This window comes from Suillus paluster, assembly GCF_016628075.1.
Source record: "Suillus paluster strain FC165 chromosome Unknown EDB91scaffold_15, whole genome shotgun sequence".
NCBI lineage: Eukaryota > Fungi > Basidiomycota > Agaricomycetes > Boletales > Suillaceae > Suillus > Suillus paluster.
The window spans coordinates 648,126-668,478 of NW_024537575.1; the positions used below are offsets into that span (position 1 = coordinate 648,126).

Here is a 20,353-nt window from a genome sequence, read left to right on the forward strand (position 1 = left end):
CGCAAGGAAGTACTTATTGTTCACAATGGAGATGAATTTAAGATGCCGACCCGACCACGTCACCAGGGGGACTTTGAATCTCAATATTTCTCGAAGGACTCATAGGGGCCGAGCGCCAGGGGTGGGATGTTGTTGTTGTTGCCAAATCACCTGAAGGACCCATAAGTCAATTCCATCTCCGCGAAAACATGGCGATATCTCCAGGCTAACATAGAATCCGTCAGTAACGCAAGCCCTTTCAAACGTCATGGGATGTGGATTCAACTAAGTTATATACACGGTAGCTGAAATCTAAAAACATCCCATGATACGGATGGGTCGGATCCCGTTTCTGTGCCCTTCGGGGTCACAACCATCGTCGAAGAGGTAAGTACTTGGATGTAAAACTGTTCTCCGTCAGCGAGCTAAGATATTGAGATAAATTTCCGATCGATGTACAGACCCGGTGGGTGCGCATCGATGTTTTCTATAGCTATGAAAGTGAGTCTCGATTTGAGGACAGAAAGAATAAGCAGACTGACCGCACTATCGCATTCCTCACGCAGAATATGCCGACGGCGGACCGACGATGGTTACTTAATATCCAGCTTGAGTCTGTTACCCAAGAATAGTAAGGGACGATCCGGAGGTAAAGGCAGATGATAGGAACACCTACAGGCTATGAGCTAAAGACACAAATGATATGGCGTTTAAGATACCTTTGGGGCGGACCAATACGATCGCATGGGTTGTAAAGGTTTCGAATTTTGCCCACATCGGAAGCTGGAGACGGGAGACCAAGTTGGAAGCGTAACGGCCCAAACCAACACTCGACAACGATCTCGTGGCAGTGAGGAGATCACAACCAAACTTCTATATCTGCCTGTGAGTAGGCGCAGCCAACACCACTTGAACTCTCGACTCTTGAGCGCTCGAGCCCTTGGCAGATGTGAGCAAGGAACAAGGAAAGTCGCCGAAGCATGATCATGTACTGTCCATGAGGTGCTTTGAGGTTGAGTGGCGCTGACGTGGTACATACGGTGATATTTCGCCGATGTCATGCATGACATCCGTCAATGCATTTGACCGATAGGTGTAGGAACACCACCGTGATGCTGGAGGATGCTGGTTATTCTTGAGCCTGTCATGTGACTGTTGTCCCGTGAGCCGAATTCCACGTACCGCGGTGCGGGACACATCCGTCAAGCTGCAATTGATTGAATGCCGACTTGATTTTAAGCGACTGATTGAATCGACAGCGTGTATTATCATGATGAAAAGTTGCCGACCATAGCAGAAGGTGCTCAGACCGGTTCGGTTACTGGAGTCGGCTCCGCGGTGAAGCAGGGTACACAGCATGTCTTGACCCGCTATTTAAAGGATATGAGCTGAAGTTGTCCTGTAGAACTATTCCAGTACATACCTTGTGCTTCACCGTCCGGATTCCGAAGTCGCAAGGCGACGATCACGAGCTTGTCTTATCTTCGGGGAACTGATGAAGAGTCGCTGGTTCATTGGTACCGGTATCTGTAAGAAATGTCGGGCCATCAGAAAATACGATATGTAGGATACCATCATGGGGCTGGTACGTCGCAGGAAGGATCTTCCCATCGACAGGACCCAGTGATGAGCACACTCAGTAGAGCGCACGTTACAAAAGCTCACTTTGCGTTCCAGCACGAAGATGATATCGCCTAGGTCACTTATTCTGCCAAACGCCGGAATGGTGTAGCTGTCTGGGCGTCATCGTGCTTGTATACAACTTCAAGAAGTCGAGTGGCGTCAAAACTCTTGGTGTCTGGTGGTAAGTATCCTCCGAGAGCAGAATCCGGCTCATCGGTAATCGCCGATTTTGATTGACCGCTTTCAAATTGACTCTGAGCTAAGTAACTCGCCTTGAAAAAGAAGGAACGACCGTCTTCCTTCTTTTACAAGGTCTGGCTAGGGGACTTAGCCTATAGTTCTCTGCTAGTGTCGATGTAGCTTCCGTCACTAGGCCATCGCTTCTCAAGCGATTCAAGCCTGAGTGACCTGACTGAACGATTCATGGCTCCATGCTAAATGCTCATCAACCAAGGCGTCCACAGTTTTTCTTTTGCTGCCCCGTAGTCACATTCATCGGCTTTATTAGTTCATGAAGTTTATGGTGTGATATCTTGCCATGTCTCCCAAACACATTTACATCTCTTCGGAAGGCCTCGTTCTCAAATCGCAGTCGCACTGAACCATGCGCTTCGTCTGTAGTAGGTGCACATCATACTCGATCCATGGACATTCTTTAGACATGCAGCCACTAAGACAGCTTGTGTGGCAGAGGCACTGCTACGAACTCCCACTTCTTTTCCTTGAATCCTTCTGGACTTCTCAATGTTCATCTAGGCGTGGGTTCAACTTGGCAGGATTTGGGTATGTTAGGAGAGAACGTGATCAAGGACATCAGGGGAACACGTCAAGCTGTGCTGGCCGGAACCTGAGCTAGATATGACACGATTGTGGGCGATGATGACTGCGGAGAGACAATCGCTAGTGGGTCAAAGCTTGGGTTTGTTTGAGAGTACCTGCTGTTCGCTTGCCTGTGATCCTGATTCGAATATAGCTGTCCTTGCGGCCCTCGGCTCCAACACCCTTGATCTAGCAAAGATAGCTCCTGCCGCATTTGGTGGTAAGGTAGGTGACATACTGGAATTCGAAGGGAGCAGCAGTACTGCTGAAGGCTCGTGAGTGATCTATTCTGGGATATGAATAACATAAATGATCACTGTGCTTTGATAGTTATAGTTTTCGCAATATTCTTCACAGCACGATGGCTCACCTTCACTAAGCGCAGCTCTAACCGCGTTAGGGGCACCGCTGTCACGGTCTGGGAGATAGAATCGTAGTCGATGCCCTAACCCCATTCTGTGCTGTGCTTTCGTCTGATAATGCTTCACTGGAAGATGCTGTTATAGCTGCGGAAGAAGGTGCCGAAAGAAACTCGGAATGACGGCACGATTAGGGTGGGTATTGTATATGGGGGTGGGGCAAAGCGGGGTTGACGTTTCTCCTGATCCTGGTGCTTTGGAATCGCTGACATTGTGGACAGGTTTGCAGAGGGTATAGCTGTACTAGGATCGTTGGAAGTATGGTCGCTGTATACTTGGTCCCCCCTAATGACTAGAATTAGACCTTCTTTGATCTCTTGGTGCCACATGACATGGTGCGTTGTATTCTGAATTCACACCTTTGACCTCACTGCTTCTTGAAGCGCGCCCGTCTGCACATTTCACCTCTATGGCTATGAAGATCTCATGTGGGGCCCGCTTCCTGTATGTGATAACAACTTTCTCCTGTACGTGTGTGCGTCTTCCTGTATACTTGATGTGCGTGGACAGGCTCTGAGTCGGTGATACTTATCAGAAACAATGCCAGAACGCATGATTTACCGGAAAGGTCATCGCAGATCTCGTACGATTGGTTATGACATAGGATCGCCCTCAATACACAACACTGTGTCGCCAACAGCTGTGTCCATGCGCTGATGGATGCTGTGTGTACGATATATGAAGGTGCTTTCTCTTCCCTTGGATCGTGATACACACTGTACATTGACATGTATGACCAATAAGCCTCTGGATCGAGCGCCGGCGTATAAAAACAGAGGTCGTCTGGGTATTGTGTGCAACACGCTTCTGACATCTAGTCCACCATGAATTTACTTCCCAGCAGACGCAGAAAGGCAACTTCAATTAACCCGTCTCCATCTCTTTCTTCACTTTCTGGTTCCGCCAGCCCTCCAGAGCCATGGGTTGAAGCGGACATATCGTCCAGTGACTATGCTCGCAGGCGTAGAGAGCTTATGGAGATGATGGCTGACCTCCGATCCATGGGGTGGGTGTTTATGGTTCTGATTGCGAGACTACTCACATTACCTTTGACAGTGCCGACTCGCTGATCGACATACCATCCGTAGTCGTGATTGGTGGCCAATCCGGTTTGTGGTCACCTCCCATCGCAACCACAGCTGTGCTCAATCAGGTATTTTTTCAGCGGGAAAAAGCTCGCTCGTAGAGGCCGTTAGTGGGGTACGTCAGCAGATAATTTGTCGTTCTGCCCATTTTAAAAAAATTATGATATAGATCAACGTCCCAAGAGATAGTGGAACATGTACACGGTGACTCTGCTGTCGTCAGTCACTGCAAGTCATGCTCACGCTACCATATGCAGATGCCCTATGGAATGTTCAATGTCCAGTCATGCCACATCATGGTCCTGCACTATCACCTTACGAATTTACCCCGATAACAACGGCCGAGACTTGCAAAGGCCTACTATTGTGCCCTTCGGCCGAACGATCACCGACAGAAGTGAAGTTGAAGTCTGGCTGCGTCGTGCCCAGGCAGCAATTTTGAACCCGAGCCTTCCTTCTTCGAGCTTCCACACAAAGACCATCGAGGAACTCAGGAACACAAAAAATACACTGAAGTTCTCCCGCAACGTGGTGTGCGTCTCGATTGAAGACCCCGATGCGACTGATTTGTCGTTCTACGATCTACCGGGTAAGTATATGCTGATCATCTGGATTGAGACGACATATCTGATGGGGGATGAAGGCTTGATACAGAACGAAGAACCCGAAACTGTTGCCTTGGTGAAAAGTATGGCGGAACATTACACCAAAGAAAGATAACACTATCATATTGACCACAATTCCCATGAGCGGTACGTGCACGAACTACGAAATAATTTTTAATCGAGTTCATGTGTGCGGTGTCAGACGACATGGAAAATCAACAATCGATGAGTCTCGCCAGGACTGCGGACCCCGATGGAAAGCGAACGATTGGTAAGTCGACCATACTGCAGTATGACTAAAGACTCAAAGTTGACCAGGTGTACTTACGAAGCCTGACACGCTTGGTGCTGGAGCTATCAACCAACGCCGCAAATGGGTAGAAATTATCGAGGGCCGTTCGGAGGATCACAAACTGAGACACGGTTTTTACTGCGTCCGTCTTCCTGATGATGCCGAACGCACTCAACGCCTGTCTCGTGCTGAATCGCAAAGGCGTGCTGCAGAGTATTTTGACACGACGTCACCCTGGAACGACGTAGCCGACCGTCATCGGTTCGGAATTCCGGGCTTCGTCTCTGATGTAAGCCGACTGCTCATCCAGTTGATCGAGGAAGTGTGCGTGGACCCTCTTCTAGCTAGCTAGCTCGCTAACCGAACACACATTGTTTATAGTTTACCGCGTCTCATAGAAGACATCGAGAAGCTCCTTGCCAAATGTATCAAGGACATTGATGCACTGCCTCCACCACTTGCAGATGACCCACAAATTGAAGTTTTGGGACGAGTTAATGCGTTCTGCGATGTCTTCAAGAGCTTTGTGAATGGCAGCCATGAAGACAAACGTCTTGCGCAGCGGAATCGCGCTCTCTATGCCATTTTCAAGAGGGATATACGCGGCACTGCTCCCGATTTTAGGCCATTTGATAAACCGGAAGACTACGTTCCACTGGACGATACTGAAGGGAAGATGACCCTTACTGAGCGAGACCCTGGCGTGAAAGTGATGGGCATATATGACGTCTCTAGGGTCATTGAGGAGTATGTTTTCGTGTTTTGTTGTGACAGTTAGACGGCAGCTCACCAATTCATTAAGTGCAATTGGATGGGAGCTTCCTAACAACGTGCCGTACCAGGCGAAGGCGAATCTCATCGCTCAATTCACTAAACTCTGGATTGCTCCATCTGAGCGCTGTCTCGCTACTATCAACGATGTGCTTGATGAGGTCATCACCACACTTATAGGTATCCATTTCGGACGCTTCAAAGTTCTCGAGGGTTATGTCGGGTAAGCGTTGACACCTCACGAACGTTCCCTTTGCTCAAGTTGTCTTTGACATTAGCAATTTGATTAGAATTCAGGTGGATGTCTGCAAGGCGCGCGCTCAAGAAGCTGTCAAAACAGCTTTGGATTTGGAAACCACTCCATACTATACTCAGAACACGCATTATCTTCAGACCCTCCGCGAAAAATGGCTGGCTCACTATAAGACAGTTCGGACCAAGCCTTATCAGTATAAATGAGTGAATATGCGGAGTCTATGGAGGAGGGTGGGGAGGCTGAGGTGTTTTCTTATGAGAGTATCGAGCCGACCCGGGCATATGCTCCATCACGCGTTCACTCGATGACAGATACGCCCCAATCCATAGCTTTGAGGGCTCTTGCAGACGCGGGGTATCCGAATCTTAGGGTACCAGATCTTGCGCGTTTGTTACCTCCTGACTCATTCGAGGAAGAACTAATTGTGATGGCGGATGTTCGGGCATATTATCACGTTGCCTACAAGGTAGGTCTCACTCATCATCTTCGTTTTAATGTGTTTATCGCCCCGAGCAGCGCATCATTGACCATCTTCCTCTGACGATCGAGCATGCTCTCCATCATGCCCTGGCGAACCATCTTTCGCAGAGCCTTCTTACGAGCTTGTTGATTGATGTTGCGTCTGGGCCCAACTTCTCTGAGCGTATGAGCGAGTTGGTCAGCGAAGATGCTTCCATAGCTCAGAAACGCGCAACGCTCTCGACAAGAAAACAACGCCTATCAGACATTCGCCGGAGACTCATGACCTTCAGCAATGGTGCTGGATCACTGTGAGGCCTTGGGGTGTCACAACGTATGTTTGTTTGTTGCTGGGCTACATCGATAGTTCTTCCGTCTTCTTGGCCTCTTCTTGACCTTGTCTGACAAATCATGATTGGCTATTTATGCAGCGGTTCCCGTGTTATGTATTTTGTTATACTCACATTTCAAACTCGTGAATAAAGGGATATCATCGTTTGCTTGTAGTATCGGTATAAAACCTGTGGCGACAAGGAGGTGTCTCTGAGGGCTGACCCCGATTATTCACTACTCCTTGATCGATGTCAACTGGTTTCCAGGTAACTGCCCCCTCCTTCCCGCGGTCCAGCGCGTCAAGCTTTGCCACGTCCGTAGGGTCGATGTTCTAGTCGAATACTCAGCCGTTGGATATGATACAGTGGGACTGCGAGGATTTGGGTAGGCACAAATCTGTGTAGAGTCAGGTAACAAGATGAGTCAATGCAAATCGTGTCATACTCACCCTCGTTGCAAAGACCACTTGATAATAATTTGAGCAGCATCTTTAGAGTACTGCGACAGATTAATATTATGACGCAAGCAGATACAGTATATAGTCACCTTTACGGCAAGCTCTTGGATGACTGGGATGTCCAGAGCACTACGGCACAGGAGGGGAGTGTGCCTGGACAATAATCTTGTTCTTGCGACAATATTCAATAATGGGTTTTTGCTGGCAGAATGGATGTAACTGATAATAGTTTCAGCTTCCTCGTCATGGTCGTATGAGCCAATCATAGAGATGCTCACCTCGATTTGGTTCACAACAGGCATCTCTAGACCAGCCTCGCGAAAATCCTTCGGGTAGGTGTAGAAACACCATCGTAAAGCTGAAAGAGGCTGGTGATTCTTGAGCCTGTCATGCGACTGTCGCCCCGTGAGCCGCATTCCGGGTGCTACGGTGCGGCACACATCCGTCAAGCTGCAAGGACCTTTGTTGTGTAGGTTTGAACGCCGACTTGATCTTTAGGCCATTGATTGAATCGACAGCGCGTACTATTGCGATAAAAAGTTGCTGAGCATGGCGGAGGTTGCTCCAGGGTACACAGCATGTTTCGGCCCGCTATTTGAAGAGTCTGAGCTCAAGTTGTCCTTTAGAATACTGTAGTACATACTTGTGCTTCACCGTCCAGATTCTGAAGTGGCAAGGCGATATGTAGTCACGAGCTTGCCTTATTTTCGGTGAACTGACGCAGAGTCGTTGGTTCATTGGTGGCAGTATCTGTAAGAAATAGTGGGTCATCAGAAAACATGATAGGATGCTATGGACTGGCACGTCTCGGGAAGGATCTTCCCAGCGATAGGACGAGAAGTACTCAGTATAAAGCACGTTTAAAAGCTCACCTTGCAGTCATAGTGATGATATCGCCCAGGTCGCCTAAGTATCCTGCTTAGCGCTGGAATATTGTGGTTGTCTGGGCGTCGTCGTGCTTGGTTCTAGTCGAATTACCGTAACGTGTATATGGATCCAGCCTTGTTGTAGCCGCAGTGTGCCGGGCGGTTCTCTACGAAAATCATTTAGCCCGGCTTCTGCGTGCCCTTCAATTGTAGTATTTGCGGGCAGCCATTCAATGAGCGAGTACAAATCGACGGCGGTTAAGTTTCAGAGGAAGGAAACTGCGTAGATTGAACCGGACACTGGGAACGAAACGAGGTGCTGGAAAAGTCGGGGCGATATGCCAGGTCGGATATTGTTCAATTAGAAGAGCAGCGTGTGACTTGCGAGGTGTGCCTGCGACTGGTTGGAGTCTTGAACTTAGATACGACTCGGGAAGGTTTCGAGGCCTCGCGGCGCTGTGGGGATGCGGCCCGGAGGGAAGTGAAAAATCTTGAAGACTACCACCATATGGTCACGGTAGCTCAGGGAGAGACGGACAAGTCGAGTGCCACACGTCAAGACTCTTCTCATTCAAGGACGTAGTCATACTGGTTACGAGTCTACAGAGAAGGCCCGTATACTAGCACACAGAGTCGGTGATCCGGCTCATCGGTATTCACCGATTTTGATTGGCTGCATCTTCCTTCGTAAGGTTTACATGGAGACTGTGTGGGTGTACTTATGGTTCGAATGGGGGGGGGGGGCGCCACTCATATGGACCATAAGTGTCCTGAATTCTCTTCTTCAGTTGGAACAAGAGTTGGCTGATATCTGTTTTACCTTCTAGCTTTTCTAAGGAATTTCAAGCTCCTTGCTAGTTTAGAGATGAGGTAGTAGAATATATCCGAGAGTCCAACTATTTCGGCATGCGAAGTACTTGGAGGTTAGAAGTAGTTCGCTGAGCACGCTAGTCTATTAGCTTCCGTCACTATATCGCTTCTCAAGTGAGTCAAGTGGCCTCCTGGCTGAACTATTCATGACCCATGCTCATCAAACAAGGTGCCCACGATCTTTCGTCTTTGCTGCCCCGTAGTCACATTTATCAGGTTTAAACAACGACCCCTTAGTTCATGAAGCTTATGTGACATCTTGCAGTGTCTCACAAACACATTTACATCTCTCTCGAAGGCTTATCGCTGTACAATGCAGTTGCACTGAACCCTGCTTCGTCTGTAAGTGCACATCATACTCAGTCCTTTAACATTCTTTAAACACGCAGCGACTAAGACAGCCTGTGTGGCGGAGGCAAGTACTGCTACGAACATTCACTTCTCCTCTTCTCCTTCTGGGACTTCATCTGGCGTGGATTCAACTTGGCAAGATGACACTGGATTGACACGATTGTGGGCGATGGTAGCCTGCGGAGATACGTTCGCTGGTCAGTCGCTGGTGGTGCCAAAGGTTTGTTAGTACATACCGTTCGCTTGCCTGTGATCCTGATTCGAATACAGCTGTCCTTGCGGTCATCGACTCTGACACCTTTAATCCAGGAAAAATAAGTAGCTCCTGCCGCATTATGTTGGTATTGGAAGGGAGGGGTGGTACTGCTCGTGAGTTGTCTATTCTGGGATATGAATAACATAAATGACTCGTCTGTACTTTGATAATACTTTCTTATCCGCAGCATGGTCCAACGCCCTGCTTTCATTAAGCGACCCACTCAGTAAGCGCAGCTCTAACTGCGTTGGGAACATATATAAGTACGTAGGACGGTCGTTACGTCCTTCTGGAACCGTACAAAGCAAAGACCACGTAAAGCAGCAGTCATGAAGGTTAACATTTGAAGTTTGAAGGTACACAGTCCAGTGCCTAGTTAGGAGCACACGCCTTTTCTTCCCTGCCCGTCTGGGAGATAGAACCATCATCGACGCCCTAACTCCATTCCGTGCTAGGCTTTCGTCTGATGCGTGCTCCACTGGAAGATGCTGTTATGCGAACGAAGGTGCGGAAAAAACCTAGCGGATGACGACACGATTAGGGCAGGCATTGCGATGATGGCAGGGGTGGGGAAGGAGGGGTTGGCGTTCCTCCTGATCCTGGTGTTTGGGGTGTCGCTAACATCGTGGACAGGTTTGCAAAGGGTATAAAGAGCTGTATCAGGATCATTGAAAGTATTGTACTCAGTCGCTAGTGATTACTAGGACTTGTGGTCAGTCTTTGGCATCCATCTTGCACGTGCTCTGAAATTCACAGAATCACCCTCCCTGAAACTGAAGCGCGCGCCTGTCTGCACCTTCACCTCTACTAGGTGGTCCTATGGAGAGTTCATACGCGTACATATGTGATAATAGCCTTATCTCCTGTACGTGTGTGCTAATCTTCTGGCATACATTTAGCGTGCGTGCACGGGCTCGTAATGATAATCTATCGATGTTTATCAAAAAATGCCCGAACAAGGTCATCGCAGATCTCCTACAATTGGTTGTATAGGGATCACCCTTAATACACAACAACGTGTCGCCAATATCCGTGTCCATGTGCTGATGGTTGCTGCGCGACTCATCTGAAGGCGCTTTATCTTCTTCTACTCGGCACGCCAGTAGTTTCCCCTGGATGGCCGTGATGCGCACTTACAGTGACAAAGAAGCCTCTAGATCGAACGCTGGCGCATAAAAACAGAGGTCATCCGGATATTGTGTGCAATTCGCTTTTGACATCTCGTCTACCATGGATTTACTTCGCAATAGACGCAGACAAGCACCTGCAACCGAGCAGTCTCTTAACGCTCCAGCACCTTCGATCATTCCGTCTATTGATGAACAACTTGAAGTACCTTCGATCGTTCCGTCTCTTGATGAAATGTCTCTTCCTTCCGTTCCAAGTTCTGGTTCCGTTAGCCCTCCAGACATGGCATGGGTTGAAGTAGACATATCGTCCAGTGACTATGCCCGCAGGCGGAGAGAGCTTATGGAGATGATGGCCGACCTCCGATGCATGGGGTGGGTGCTTGTGAATCCGATTACGAGACTGCTCATGCTATCTCTTACAGTGCCGACGCGCTGATCGACATACCATCCGTAGTCGTGATTGGTGGTCAATCCGGTTTGTGGTCGCCTCCCTTTGCAACTGCAGTTGTGTTCAACCTCATATTTCAGCGGGCAAAAGCTCACTCGTAGAGGCCGTTAGTGGGGTACGTCAGCAGATAATTTGTCGTTCTGTCTATTTTTTTTTATTCTGTTAAAGATCAATGTCCCAAGAGATAGCGGAACGTGTACCAGGTGACCCTGCTGTCATCAGTCACTGCAAGGCGTGCTCACACTACCATACGCAGATGCCCTATGGAATGTTCGATGTCCAGTCATGCCACGTCATGGTCCTGCACTATCACCTTGCGAATTTACCCTGATAGTGGCCGAGACCTGCAAAAGCCTATTACTGTGTCCTTCGGCCCAGTGATCACCGACAGAAGTGAGGTCGAAGTTTGGCTGCGTCGTGCCCAAGCAGCCATTTTGAACCCGAACATTCCTTCTTCGAGTTTCCACATAAAGACCATCGAGGAACTCAGGAGCGCAAGAAATACACTGAAGTTCTCCCGCAACGTGGTGTGCGTCTCGATTGAAGACCCCGATGCCACTGACTTGTCATTCTATGATCTGCCGGGTAAGCATATGCTGATCTGGATCGAGACGACATATCTGATGGGTGTTGAAGGCTTGATACAGAATGAAGAAGCCGAAACCGTCGCCTTGGTGAAAAGTATGGCGGAACATTACACCGAGACAGAGAACACTATCATATTGACCACAATTCCCATGAGCGGTATGTGTATGAGCTGCGAAATTCTTTTTCATCGAGTTCATGAGTTCTGTGCCAGATGATATGGAAAATCAGCAATCAATGAGTCTCGCCAGGGCCGCAGACCCCAGTGGAAAGCGAACAATTGGTGAGTCGCCCATACTGCAGTATAATTGAATGACTCAAAATTGTTCAGGTGTGCTTACGAAGCCTGACACGCTCGGTGTTGGAGCTATCAGTCAGCGTCGTAAATGGGTAGAAATTATCGAGGGCCGTTCGGAGGAGCATACGCTGAGGCATGGTTTTTACTGCGTCCGTCTTCCTGATGACGCCGAACGCGCACAACGCTTGTCTCGTGCTGAATCACAAAGGCGAGCTGCAGAGTATTTTGACACGACGTCACCCTGGAGCGACATGATCGACCGTCGTCGGTTTGGAATTCCGGGCTTTGTCTCCGATGTAAGCCGACTGCTCATCCAGTTGATCGAGGAAGCGTGCGTGGACCTTCTAGCTCACTCGTTATAACAGCGCTTACATCGTTTATAGTTTACCGCGCCTCAGAGAAGATATCGACAAGCTCCTTGTCAAATGTATAAAGGACATCGACGCACTACCTCTGCCACTTGCAAATGACCCACAGATTGAGGTTTTGGAACGAGTCAATGCGTTCTGCGATGTCTTCAAGAGCTTTGTGAATGGCAGTCACGAAGACAAACGTCTTGCGCAGCGGAATCGCGCTCTCTATGCCATTTTCAAGAGGGATATACGCGGTACCGCTCCTGACTTCAGGCCTTTCAATGAACCGGAAGACTATGTTCCACTGGACGATACTGAGGGGAAGATGACTCTTCTTGAGCGAGATCCTGGCGTGAAAGCGATGGGCATATATGACATCCGCAGGGTCATCCACGAGTATGTTTTCATATTTTGTTGTGGCAGTTGGACGGCAGCTCAACCATTCATCAAGGGCAATTGGATGGGAACTTCCGAAAAATGTGCCATATCAGGCGAAGGCGAACCTCATCGCTCAATTCACCAAACTCTGGGTTGCTCCGTCTGAGCGCTGTCTCGCTGGTGTCAATGTTGTGGTTGATCAAGTCGTCAGCGCACTCATAGGCATCCATTTTGGTCGCTTCAAAGTTCTCGAGGATTATGTTGGGTGAGTGTTGACCCCTCATGACTATTCCATTCGCTCAAGTTGTCTGTGACAATAGCAATCTGATTAGAATTGAGGTTGATATCTGCAAGGCGCGCGCCCGAGCAGCTGTCAATACGGCCTTGGATCTGGAAACTACTCCACACTATACTCAGAACACGCATTATCTTCAAACACTCCGCGAAAAATGGCTAGCCCATTATAAGACAGTTCGCAGTAACCCTTCTCGGTACAAGGCTCCCGTTCAACGATCTGAGTCGCGAAACTCTATATCGGCGGAACCTGACCTCACCAGTTTGCCGCCGCCTGTTCCTTGGGGAACACCAAGGCCCAGTCCTGGTTGGCGATGCTGCGATTCAGAGCCACTCGAGGCCAAAGCTTTGAGGGCTCTTGCGGAAGCGGGGTACACAAATCTTACGGTACCAGATCTTGCGCGTCTGTTGCCTCCCGACTCGTTCGAGGAAGAGCTGATTGTGATGGCTGATGTTCGAGCCTATTATCACGTTGCCTACAAAGTGAGTATCGCTCATAATCTCTGTTTCAGCTTGTTTACGACCCCGAGTAGCGCGTCATTGACCATATTCCTCTGACGATCGAGCATGCTCTCCATCATGCCCTGGCGAACCAACTTTCGCAGAGCCTTCTTACGAGTTTGCTAACTGATGTTGCATCTGGGCCCGACTTCGCTGAGTTGGTCAGCGAAGATGCTTCCATCACTCAGAGACGCACAATGCTCGCGACAAGAAAACAACGCCTATTAGACATTCGCCGAAGACTCATGACCTTCAGCAATGGTACTTGATTGCTGTAAGGGGTTACGGTGTATGTTCGTTTGCTGTTGGCGCTGGGCTTTCTACGGTCACATGCTCATATAGATAGTTTGTTGGCCTCTTGTTGACCTTTGGGAAACCGCAGTTGATTGATTGATTAGTGCTTGCTGTATTATCCTGCTATGATCGAAACTTTGTTGTATTTCAAACTCGGGAACGAAGGAATCTGATTCTTTGCTCGTTGTAGACACATTGCTGTCTAAAACTTGAGACGAGAGGATGCGGCTGACCCTGGCCATCCACTGCTCCTGAATCGACGTCGACTGGATTCCATGTAACTGCGCCCTCCTTCCCCCGATCCAGCGCGTCAAGTTTGGCCATGTCTGTCAGTTCGATGTTCCAGTCGAACACTTGGCTGTTGGATATGATACGATGGGGCTGCGAGGATTTGGGTAAAGGCACAAATCTAGGTAGAGTCAGGTAAAAAGATAAGCTAATGCAAATCGTGTCATACTCACCCTCGTTGCAAAGACCACCTGATAAGAATTTGAGCAGCATCTTTGGAGTACTGTGACACATTAACATTACGGCGCAAGTAGATACAGTACTCACTGCGGAAACGAGTTTTTAGCCAGATCCTAATAAGAGGGCGACAATGTACATCAGGAAATCACGCGTTTACTTTTCCCACTTTTTTTGTACTTATCCACAAGACCTAGTGTTGTTGGCAGAAGTCCGCCATTCTGCCAATGGCAATTGCCAAACGGCAATTGCCGGCAGTAGGTCGAGGGCGTTGGGCAGAAGTCGGCAGAAGTCAACGTGAATCTTATTTGTATTATCATCAAATAGAATATGTTTGACTTCGAATAAGTGTATCTGAGCCTCCGTGCATGCCAATATGTCCTCGAAAAAGTCTACGGGCCGCCCTACTCGAAAAATCATCACCAACCACTTTATCCAGGATCGAAAAGCCCAAAATTCATCCAACCGTTATTTTTACAAATGCAACTACTGTTCGACGTCTATAGAAGGTCGCGAGCGGCGACGACAAACATCTCAAGCATATTCTTGACCGGAATATTTGCCCTACGGCTCCAGATCACGCTCGCACAGAAGTCCGTAACTATCTCGCTACAAAGAACGGAAATCAAGCACTACTACTCCCACCTATCGTGGATGCAGATTCTTCATCCCCATCAACTTCAGGAGACACAGCTAAAGCTCCACAGAAACAGAAGAACCTCTTTGGATTCGTGGATCTTCCAGTCACTCCAGAGCAAGCAACACGTGCAAATTTCAAATTGTTTCGGTGAGTTCAAGTGTCACAAATCATTGACTGTGTACTGACTGTGTGAATATTAAACCCACAGATTCATCGTTCACGCTAATATACCTTTCTTGGTTGCGGAGAACTGGTTTTTCCGTAACTTCCTTGATGAAATTCGGCCCTCGTATCAAGCACCATCACGTTATGTGCTGTCACATTCAATTATGGATAGCGAAGTTGCGCGCGTCCAAATCGAGGACATTGCACGCAGTGTTCTGCCGGTCAGTGTACGTTCATCAAAGTTAATGTACGTTCAGCTGCGAACTTTCCCATGGATGCAAGTGAACTGAACCCGTGCAGTGCCAGATGTCCTGCTTGGATATTAGATAATCATGTCTGATTGGACGATGAAGCAGGAGTGAATGTTCAAAGTGCAGTACACGGTGCGTCAACGATCGCAGAATGGATAGTACTCAACTACTACTACTACTACTAAGGTAGCACTAATTTTCTGAATCTACTCGTCAAGAACATCGTCAGCTTGAGGAAAGTCTGGATCGTCGATTCCCTCTGCATCTAAGTCAAGAAGCTCATACAACTCAAGCTCAGCGTCTAAACCTCGAATGGCGACTTTATAAAAAGATCCCTAGCCATTCCTCCGCACGAGAATAGTCAAGTAAGTCATTGATAGCAATGCGGGAGAATGAACCACCGACAGCACCGACGGGGACTGAGTGCATTGATTCTGTGGCGGAAATCTCCTCCTCCTCCTGAACAGCTCGGATAAGGTCTGCGGCAACATCGCTTATCCCTCGCCTCTCGAAAGCAAGGCTGCGTGGCTCCCGTTCACTGCTTTCTCCTGATAGATCATCACCAACTGCATGAACTACTTGAGTAGGCTCTGCTTTGTCAGTGTCCTCGGTGTCACAGTACCGGCGCTGAAGCCGCTTCTTGACCACGTCATTGCGTACATGCTCCTCATGAACATACATCTTGAGTTCTGCCAGAAGGGTGAGCGTCTCAGTTGAGAGCCGATTGCGCCATTTCGTGAGAATCGCGCCAAACATGCTAAATAGGCGTTCGCAAGAGGCAGGAATTCGGGCAAATCGAGAGAAGACGTTGAGCGATAGTATGAAGTGGTCGACGTGCTGAACCGGGATGTGACAGTCCTGTCCATATATCGATTGGATCGACCGAAACACCCTGAGGACTGTTAGCAATGTCTTCTGAACTTGAAACAATCAGTTTGATGAAGCATACCTCCTTTTCTGTGCGATATAACAGTGAAAGCTTGTAGTTGTCCATGTATGCGAAGTCATGGGAGCTATTCAAATAGTCGTCCAAGTCCATATAAAGATCAAGTGGTATATCATTAGTGTTGTAAAAATGGCGCCAAAGACGTGCAAAAAGTGTCGCAAGCCCCGCACGCATTGTGAGGGGTACATTCCGGAATGGAGAAACCTTATAGAAAGGATTCACAATGATGGCAGCAATAAAGACTTCCTGGTCGCACTGTTCCCAGCGGTGCTCGACGCTTGCAAGAACAGCTGTACGAGCTGCCAGATCAGTGCTGTTGTCGATCTTGGAGTAGCGAAAGTGCAGAAAACCAAATGATATTGCAACATTTTCGGGTCTTGCCTGGGCTGCTTGATGAACATTCGTCATGAGGGAAATTGGCTCCAGCAACGTTTTCCATCTACAGAGAGCATTAGTTCCAATTTTTACATTTATTTTTGAACCGTACCGTGCCAATGCATGCCAAAATGTTGCGTTTTTGATTGTTGCAATGGCTGTTTGAGTCTTTCTGCGTGAGTGTGCATCTCCACCTGATATCAAATGAGCTTCGTGCTTCGTTACAAGCAATTCGAGTGCAGGATGAAGCTCAAGGAGGCGGCGATAGGCAAGATAATGAGACATCCAACGCGTCAGCACTGCCCTGAGAACTGCGAGCGTCTTTCCAATTGTCGCCATCTGTATTTTGCGGAGAATGGCGAGCACACGTGTCTTGCTGCGTAGCCACGTAATTAGTTCTTGCGCCATGTCTCCATAGATCCCGTAGTCATCTTTGACCTTGAAAAGGTCACCGACGATGAGATTCCACTGTTGTTGTGTCATTCATAATCAGCGAGTGTGACGAATCACAAAAATCGCCATACCTGATGAGCCAAGCAATTAGGAACAACAATGTGGGGTAGCTGCTCTTGAAGCAGATGCCGAGCTTTTCGTGATTCACCGGACGTGTCCGTGGTGCAAGCGATAACACTTGCCCCCCACTCGGACTCGATCCTGCTGATTGCATCTAACATTTGCTTGAGAAGTTCTTCGGCGGTGTGAGGGTCCATTGAAGCATCGTGAACTTTAATCGTGTGCAGCTAAATAGACAATTAGTAAAATGATTGATGGTCTCCGCAGTTAGATTTACCTTTCGGCGAGCAGTCATCATAAACCCCAGGAGGTGATGGTGATTTTCACCAGTCCAACCATCACATTGCAATGTTGCGTTAGCGCCTTGACATTCTTCTTTAGCGGTACCTTTGAGTATATTAAGGGCATGGGGTAGGACACGCTGCGTCAAGACTTTTGCAGAGGGAATTTTCGCTCTTGGGAGAAAACAGTCGCATAATACTTTCCATTCGTGGTTCTCAACCCACCGCAGTGGTAAACCAGCGCTTGCGGTGAGTCTTGCAAGCCCGATTTCCCAATCAGCTTGATCTGAAGTCATCCAAGCTTGGTCGCCAAAGCCGTTAAGTTGGTTGCCCAGTGCTATGGGGGAGAGAGGCGGAAGTGAGCCAGAAGCAGAGTGGTATTGACCGGATTGGATTAGACGTTGGCGCTTTGGATGGGATGGTAATGAGACTTCCAAGAGGGCAGGACTTGGACTGACCGACAGAGAGTCGCGGTAAAGGCTACTGGAAGAACTCAAGGCTGTGTCAGCCTCAGGAATTAGCAATGCGGGAAAACTCGGACGTGCAGACTGCATAGTCGATGATGTATTGAGATCTGGTGGGCTGGCGGCGAGAATGATTGGAGGTATAGCACTGAGATGTGCTGGAGTTAGGACCTGAGTGGCACCTTTTCGCGGTGAATATGATTGGTGGTATTCAAGCCGTGCTTGCGAACGGATATCCTCAGAGTGCAATGTGCAATCACGCAAGTGACATAATAGTGTCGTCGGCCGACTGATTAACCAGGTGCGTTGGGGATCATTCTGGCCACTGGCCCAAACTAGTACTTCAAGTTAGTAAAAGAAAGCTATAAAACAGGCTTGCGTACGAGTGCCTGCGATCGCCACTTCATCCCTCGGTGCATCTCGCTGGCCTGCGTGAACCTGCTGCTCGTCTATTGCCCGCTCATGTGCAACGCGTTGCTCATAGAACCTTGCACACACCACCTTTGCCTTTCCGCTGACCATCAAAGCTGGGTCTTTGACAGCATAACCTGGGTGCTCCACGAAATGATCCCACCACCATCCTCGGTTTGACTTTGATCTCTTGCTGATCTTCGCCATCGAGTTAGCGTGTCGAAAGTGGGGAGTCCATCTTCGAGTTATAAGTCTTGAAGCGTGCCCTTGAACCGAACACACGAAAACCATGCGTTTATGTGAGTAATGATATGTGAAGCGGCACAAAGATAACGTCTAATCAAAGATTCTAGCATTGACCAGATATAGCATAGTTCATTATAGTAGGACCAGGAAACTCCTCAAAGTCGTGTTCAGATGAACATCGATAAACTTCACCAGCTTTCCCACGAAATCCGGTCAGTGACCGTGACCTTGGTTCACTGACCGGCAGAACACTGATTGCACGTCTCAAGGAACGTAAAAAGCTTACATATTTGCTTGATGGGTGGGAGGATAAAATAAGATGAAGCTTGTATGGGTCGTTGGCTGCTGAAGTCAATCAGCCTCCAGTCGTGTTGAACCTTGAGGATATGACGGGGCACTGAGGTTCTGCAGACAAACTCCTTGATGTCTCAGTGAAAGCTTTGGAAAGAATGGAGATCGGAGATGGACATAACATAATCGCGGCAACAACTGACAATCCCACCGTGATGAAAGCATTCCGACGGAAGTTCCTAGAGAAAATTTACTGGGTTCTCGTAAGATCTTTCCCCCCTTTAGTCAAAGTATTCCAATGAAATGATGAGTCTAGGTTTATGAAGCAGCATGTGACAAAAGCTGCTCGGGTAGTGACATTCTTCAATGGGTCCCACTACTGGGGTGGTCAGTTGAAAGAACAGGTGAAAAAGGATGGCATCAACCGTGGATTGAAGAAAAACTGCAAGTCTCGTTGGTATGCACTTGTTCTCCAGTCAATGAGTGTCCGTGATCATAGGTGTGAAAAAATATGACTACTATCAGTTTGAGCAAAGAATTAAATGAACTATAGACAATCACTTTCCCATTTATGTCTGCGGGAAGACACACAGAAGAAGATCGGAGGCCTCTCACCTGTTGCCCCAGATATTGTCACCATTGTCCTCTGCGATGCAGAGTTTTGGCCTGCCATTGAACAAGGGATCAAGGTTATGAAGCCAATTGTTGACCTTATCGGAGATGAGGAGTCCCGCGATTCATCACTTGCTTCCTGCATGCTTGGGCTAATTCGGCTTGCGAAGACAATCTCTCAGTTGCCAATCAAAGAAGGAGATAATGTTCACTTCTGGCAACATGCAAAGGCTGTCTTCAACCGGCATTTTTTCGCAATGAACACAAAAACTCACAGTCTCACGCTATTCTTACACCCAATGTGCCAAAAACTTGTGATTTCGCAAGCCGTAAACAGATGTTCGTTCAAATTTATGGTGGAGGTAGCTCTTGACATTGCTAAACAGTGGTGATGGAGTGAACAGCTTGCAAAAATGCTCGTTGCTGACTTAAAGGATTATCACAAATGCTCTGGAGTATTTTCAGGAGGGCAGGCTGACGCACTCGATTGGTGGGAAACCCTCCCCGTCAGTGCCGAGCGCTGTCCATTGAAGGCATTCATGATCATAATCCACTCAATCGTACCTCATGCTGCTGATGTTGAGCGTTATTTCTCAGGTCTGGGTGGGGTACAATCTGTGAAGTGCTGCAACCTATCAGTTCAGACTTTCGAGTCTCTGAGCAAACTCTGGGCAAGCTATGCAAATTTCTTGCACAAAGTGGATCATGAAGCTGGCAAGCCAGCACGTCGCAAACATGCCCATATGCACACTCAGCCAGAGCACGGACTCGACACAGCCTTGGCAGACGAACTTCAAAGGTCGTTTTCATGGGTGCCACCACTCGCTGGTGCCTCTCGCAACTCAGACGACAAATTTCTTGCAGGTCCCAAGTCAATTACAGATGAGGAGCTGCTTGAAGAATTTGACAGATTTGAAAACAAGATGCTGGAGTCACGAGGCTTGCAAGAAGGTACTGGCGAAGTCCCAGAT

At 48.3% G+C, this 20,353-nt stretch overlaps 6 protein-coding genes across 6 annotated transcripts; 3 read left to right on the plus strand and 3 right to left on the minus strand.

Moving 5' to 3' along the window:
- Positions 1–304: 304 nt before the first annotated feature.
- Positions 305–2,858, plus strand: EDB91DRAFT_1080613 (uncharacterized protein; the record flags this gene model as incomplete). Its single annotated transcript, XM_041315253.1, has 13 exons — positions 305–366; positions 546–628; positions 695–864; positions 927–928; positions 1,239–1,327; positions 1,385–1,508; positions 1,547–1,564; positions 1,712–1,783; positions 2,359–2,385; positions 2,412–2,521; positions 2,576–2,646; positions 2,672–2,696; positions 2,758–2,858. 13 exons carry the CDS (start codon positions 305–307, stop codon positions 2,856–2,858), a joined length of 954 nt encoding a protein of 317 aa, XP_041179271.1.
- An 806-nt stretch (positions 2,859–3,664) lies between these two features.
- EDB91DRAFT_1080614 (P-loop containing nucleoside triphosphate hydrolase protein) lies at positions 3,665–6,623 on the plus strand (the record flags this gene model as incomplete). The annotated part of the gene is made up of 13 exons (XM_041315254.1): positions 3,665–3,846; positions 3,897–3,949; positions 4,006–4,040; positions 4,095–4,129; positions 4,183–4,514; positions 4,615–4,677; positions 4,733–4,801; positions 4,849–5,146; positions 5,204–5,569; positions 5,625–5,816; positions 5,884–6,022; positions 6,067–6,315; positions 6,366–6,623. The coding sequence occupies 13 exons, from the start codon at positions 3,665–3,667 to the stop codon at positions 6,621–6,623; spliced, it is 2,271 nt and encodes a 756-aa protein (XP_041179272.1).
- A 317-nt stretch (positions 6,624–6,940) lies between these two features.
- EDB91DRAFT_1246624 (uncharacterized protein) lies at positions 6,941–7,514 on the minus strand (the record flags this gene model as incomplete). Its single annotated transcript, XM_041322686.1, has 3 exons — positions 6,941–7,037; positions 7,090–7,139; positions 7,188–7,514. 3 exons carry the CDS (start codon positions 7,512–7,514, stop codon positions 6,941–6,943), a joined length of 474 nt encoding a protein of 157 aa, XP_041179273.1.
- A 3,181-nt stretch (positions 7,515–10,695) lies between these two features.
- Positions 10,696–13,783, plus strand: EDB91DRAFT_177877 (P-loop containing nucleoside triphosphate hydrolase protein). Its single transcript, XM_041326329.1, has 12 exons — positions 10,696–10,943; positions 10,994–11,046; positions 11,100–11,134; positions 11,188–11,222; positions 11,276–11,604; positions 11,656–11,763; positions 11,819–11,887; positions 11,936–12,233; positions 12,286–12,651; positions 12,707–12,898; positions 12,954–13,410; positions 13,461–13,783. The coding sequence occupies exons 1-12, from the start codon at positions 10,804–10,806 to the stop codon at positions 13,695–13,697; spliced, it is 2,319 nt and encodes a 772-aa protein (XP_041179274.1). The 5' UTR covers positions 10,696–10,803; the 3' UTR covers positions 13,698–13,783.
- Positions 13,784–13,977: 194 nt separating this feature from the next.
- Positions 13,978–14,239, minus strand: EDB91DRAFT_1033998 (uncharacterized protein; the record flags this gene model as incomplete). Its single annotated transcript, XM_041312766.1, has 2 exons — positions 13,978–14,131; positions 14,184–14,239. Coding segments are annotated over 2 exons (210 nt in total), but the record flags the coding sequence as incomplete, so codon positions are not given.
- A 2,442-nt stretch (positions 14,240–16,681) lies between these two features.
- On the minus strand, positions 16,682–17,047 carry EDB91DRAFT_1050350 (uncharacterized protein; the record flags this gene model as incomplete). The annotated part of the gene is made up of 1 exon (XM_041313526.1): positions 16,682–17,047. A coding segment is annotated over one exon (366 nt), but the record flags the coding sequence as incomplete, so codon positions are not given.
- Positions 17,048–20,353: the final 3,306 nt, after the last annotated feature.

What these genes read in the sequence shown, in the direction of transcription:
- EDB91DRAFT_177877 (XM_041326329.1), top strand. Translation starts at nt 10,804, where the DNA reads ATGTCTCTTCCTTCCGTTCCAAGTTCTGGTTCCGTTAGCCCTCCAGAC. An exon ending in GCCGACCTCCGATGCATGGG is followed by an intron (nt 10,944 to 10,993) that starts GTGGGTGCTTGT and finishes TATCTCTTACAG; the next exon opens with TGCCGACGCGCTGATCGACA. An exon ending in CGTGATTGGTGGTCAATCCG is followed by an intron (nt 11,047 to 11,099) that starts GTTTGTGGTCGC and finishes CTCATATTTCAG; the next exon opens with CGGGCAAAAGCTCACTCGTA.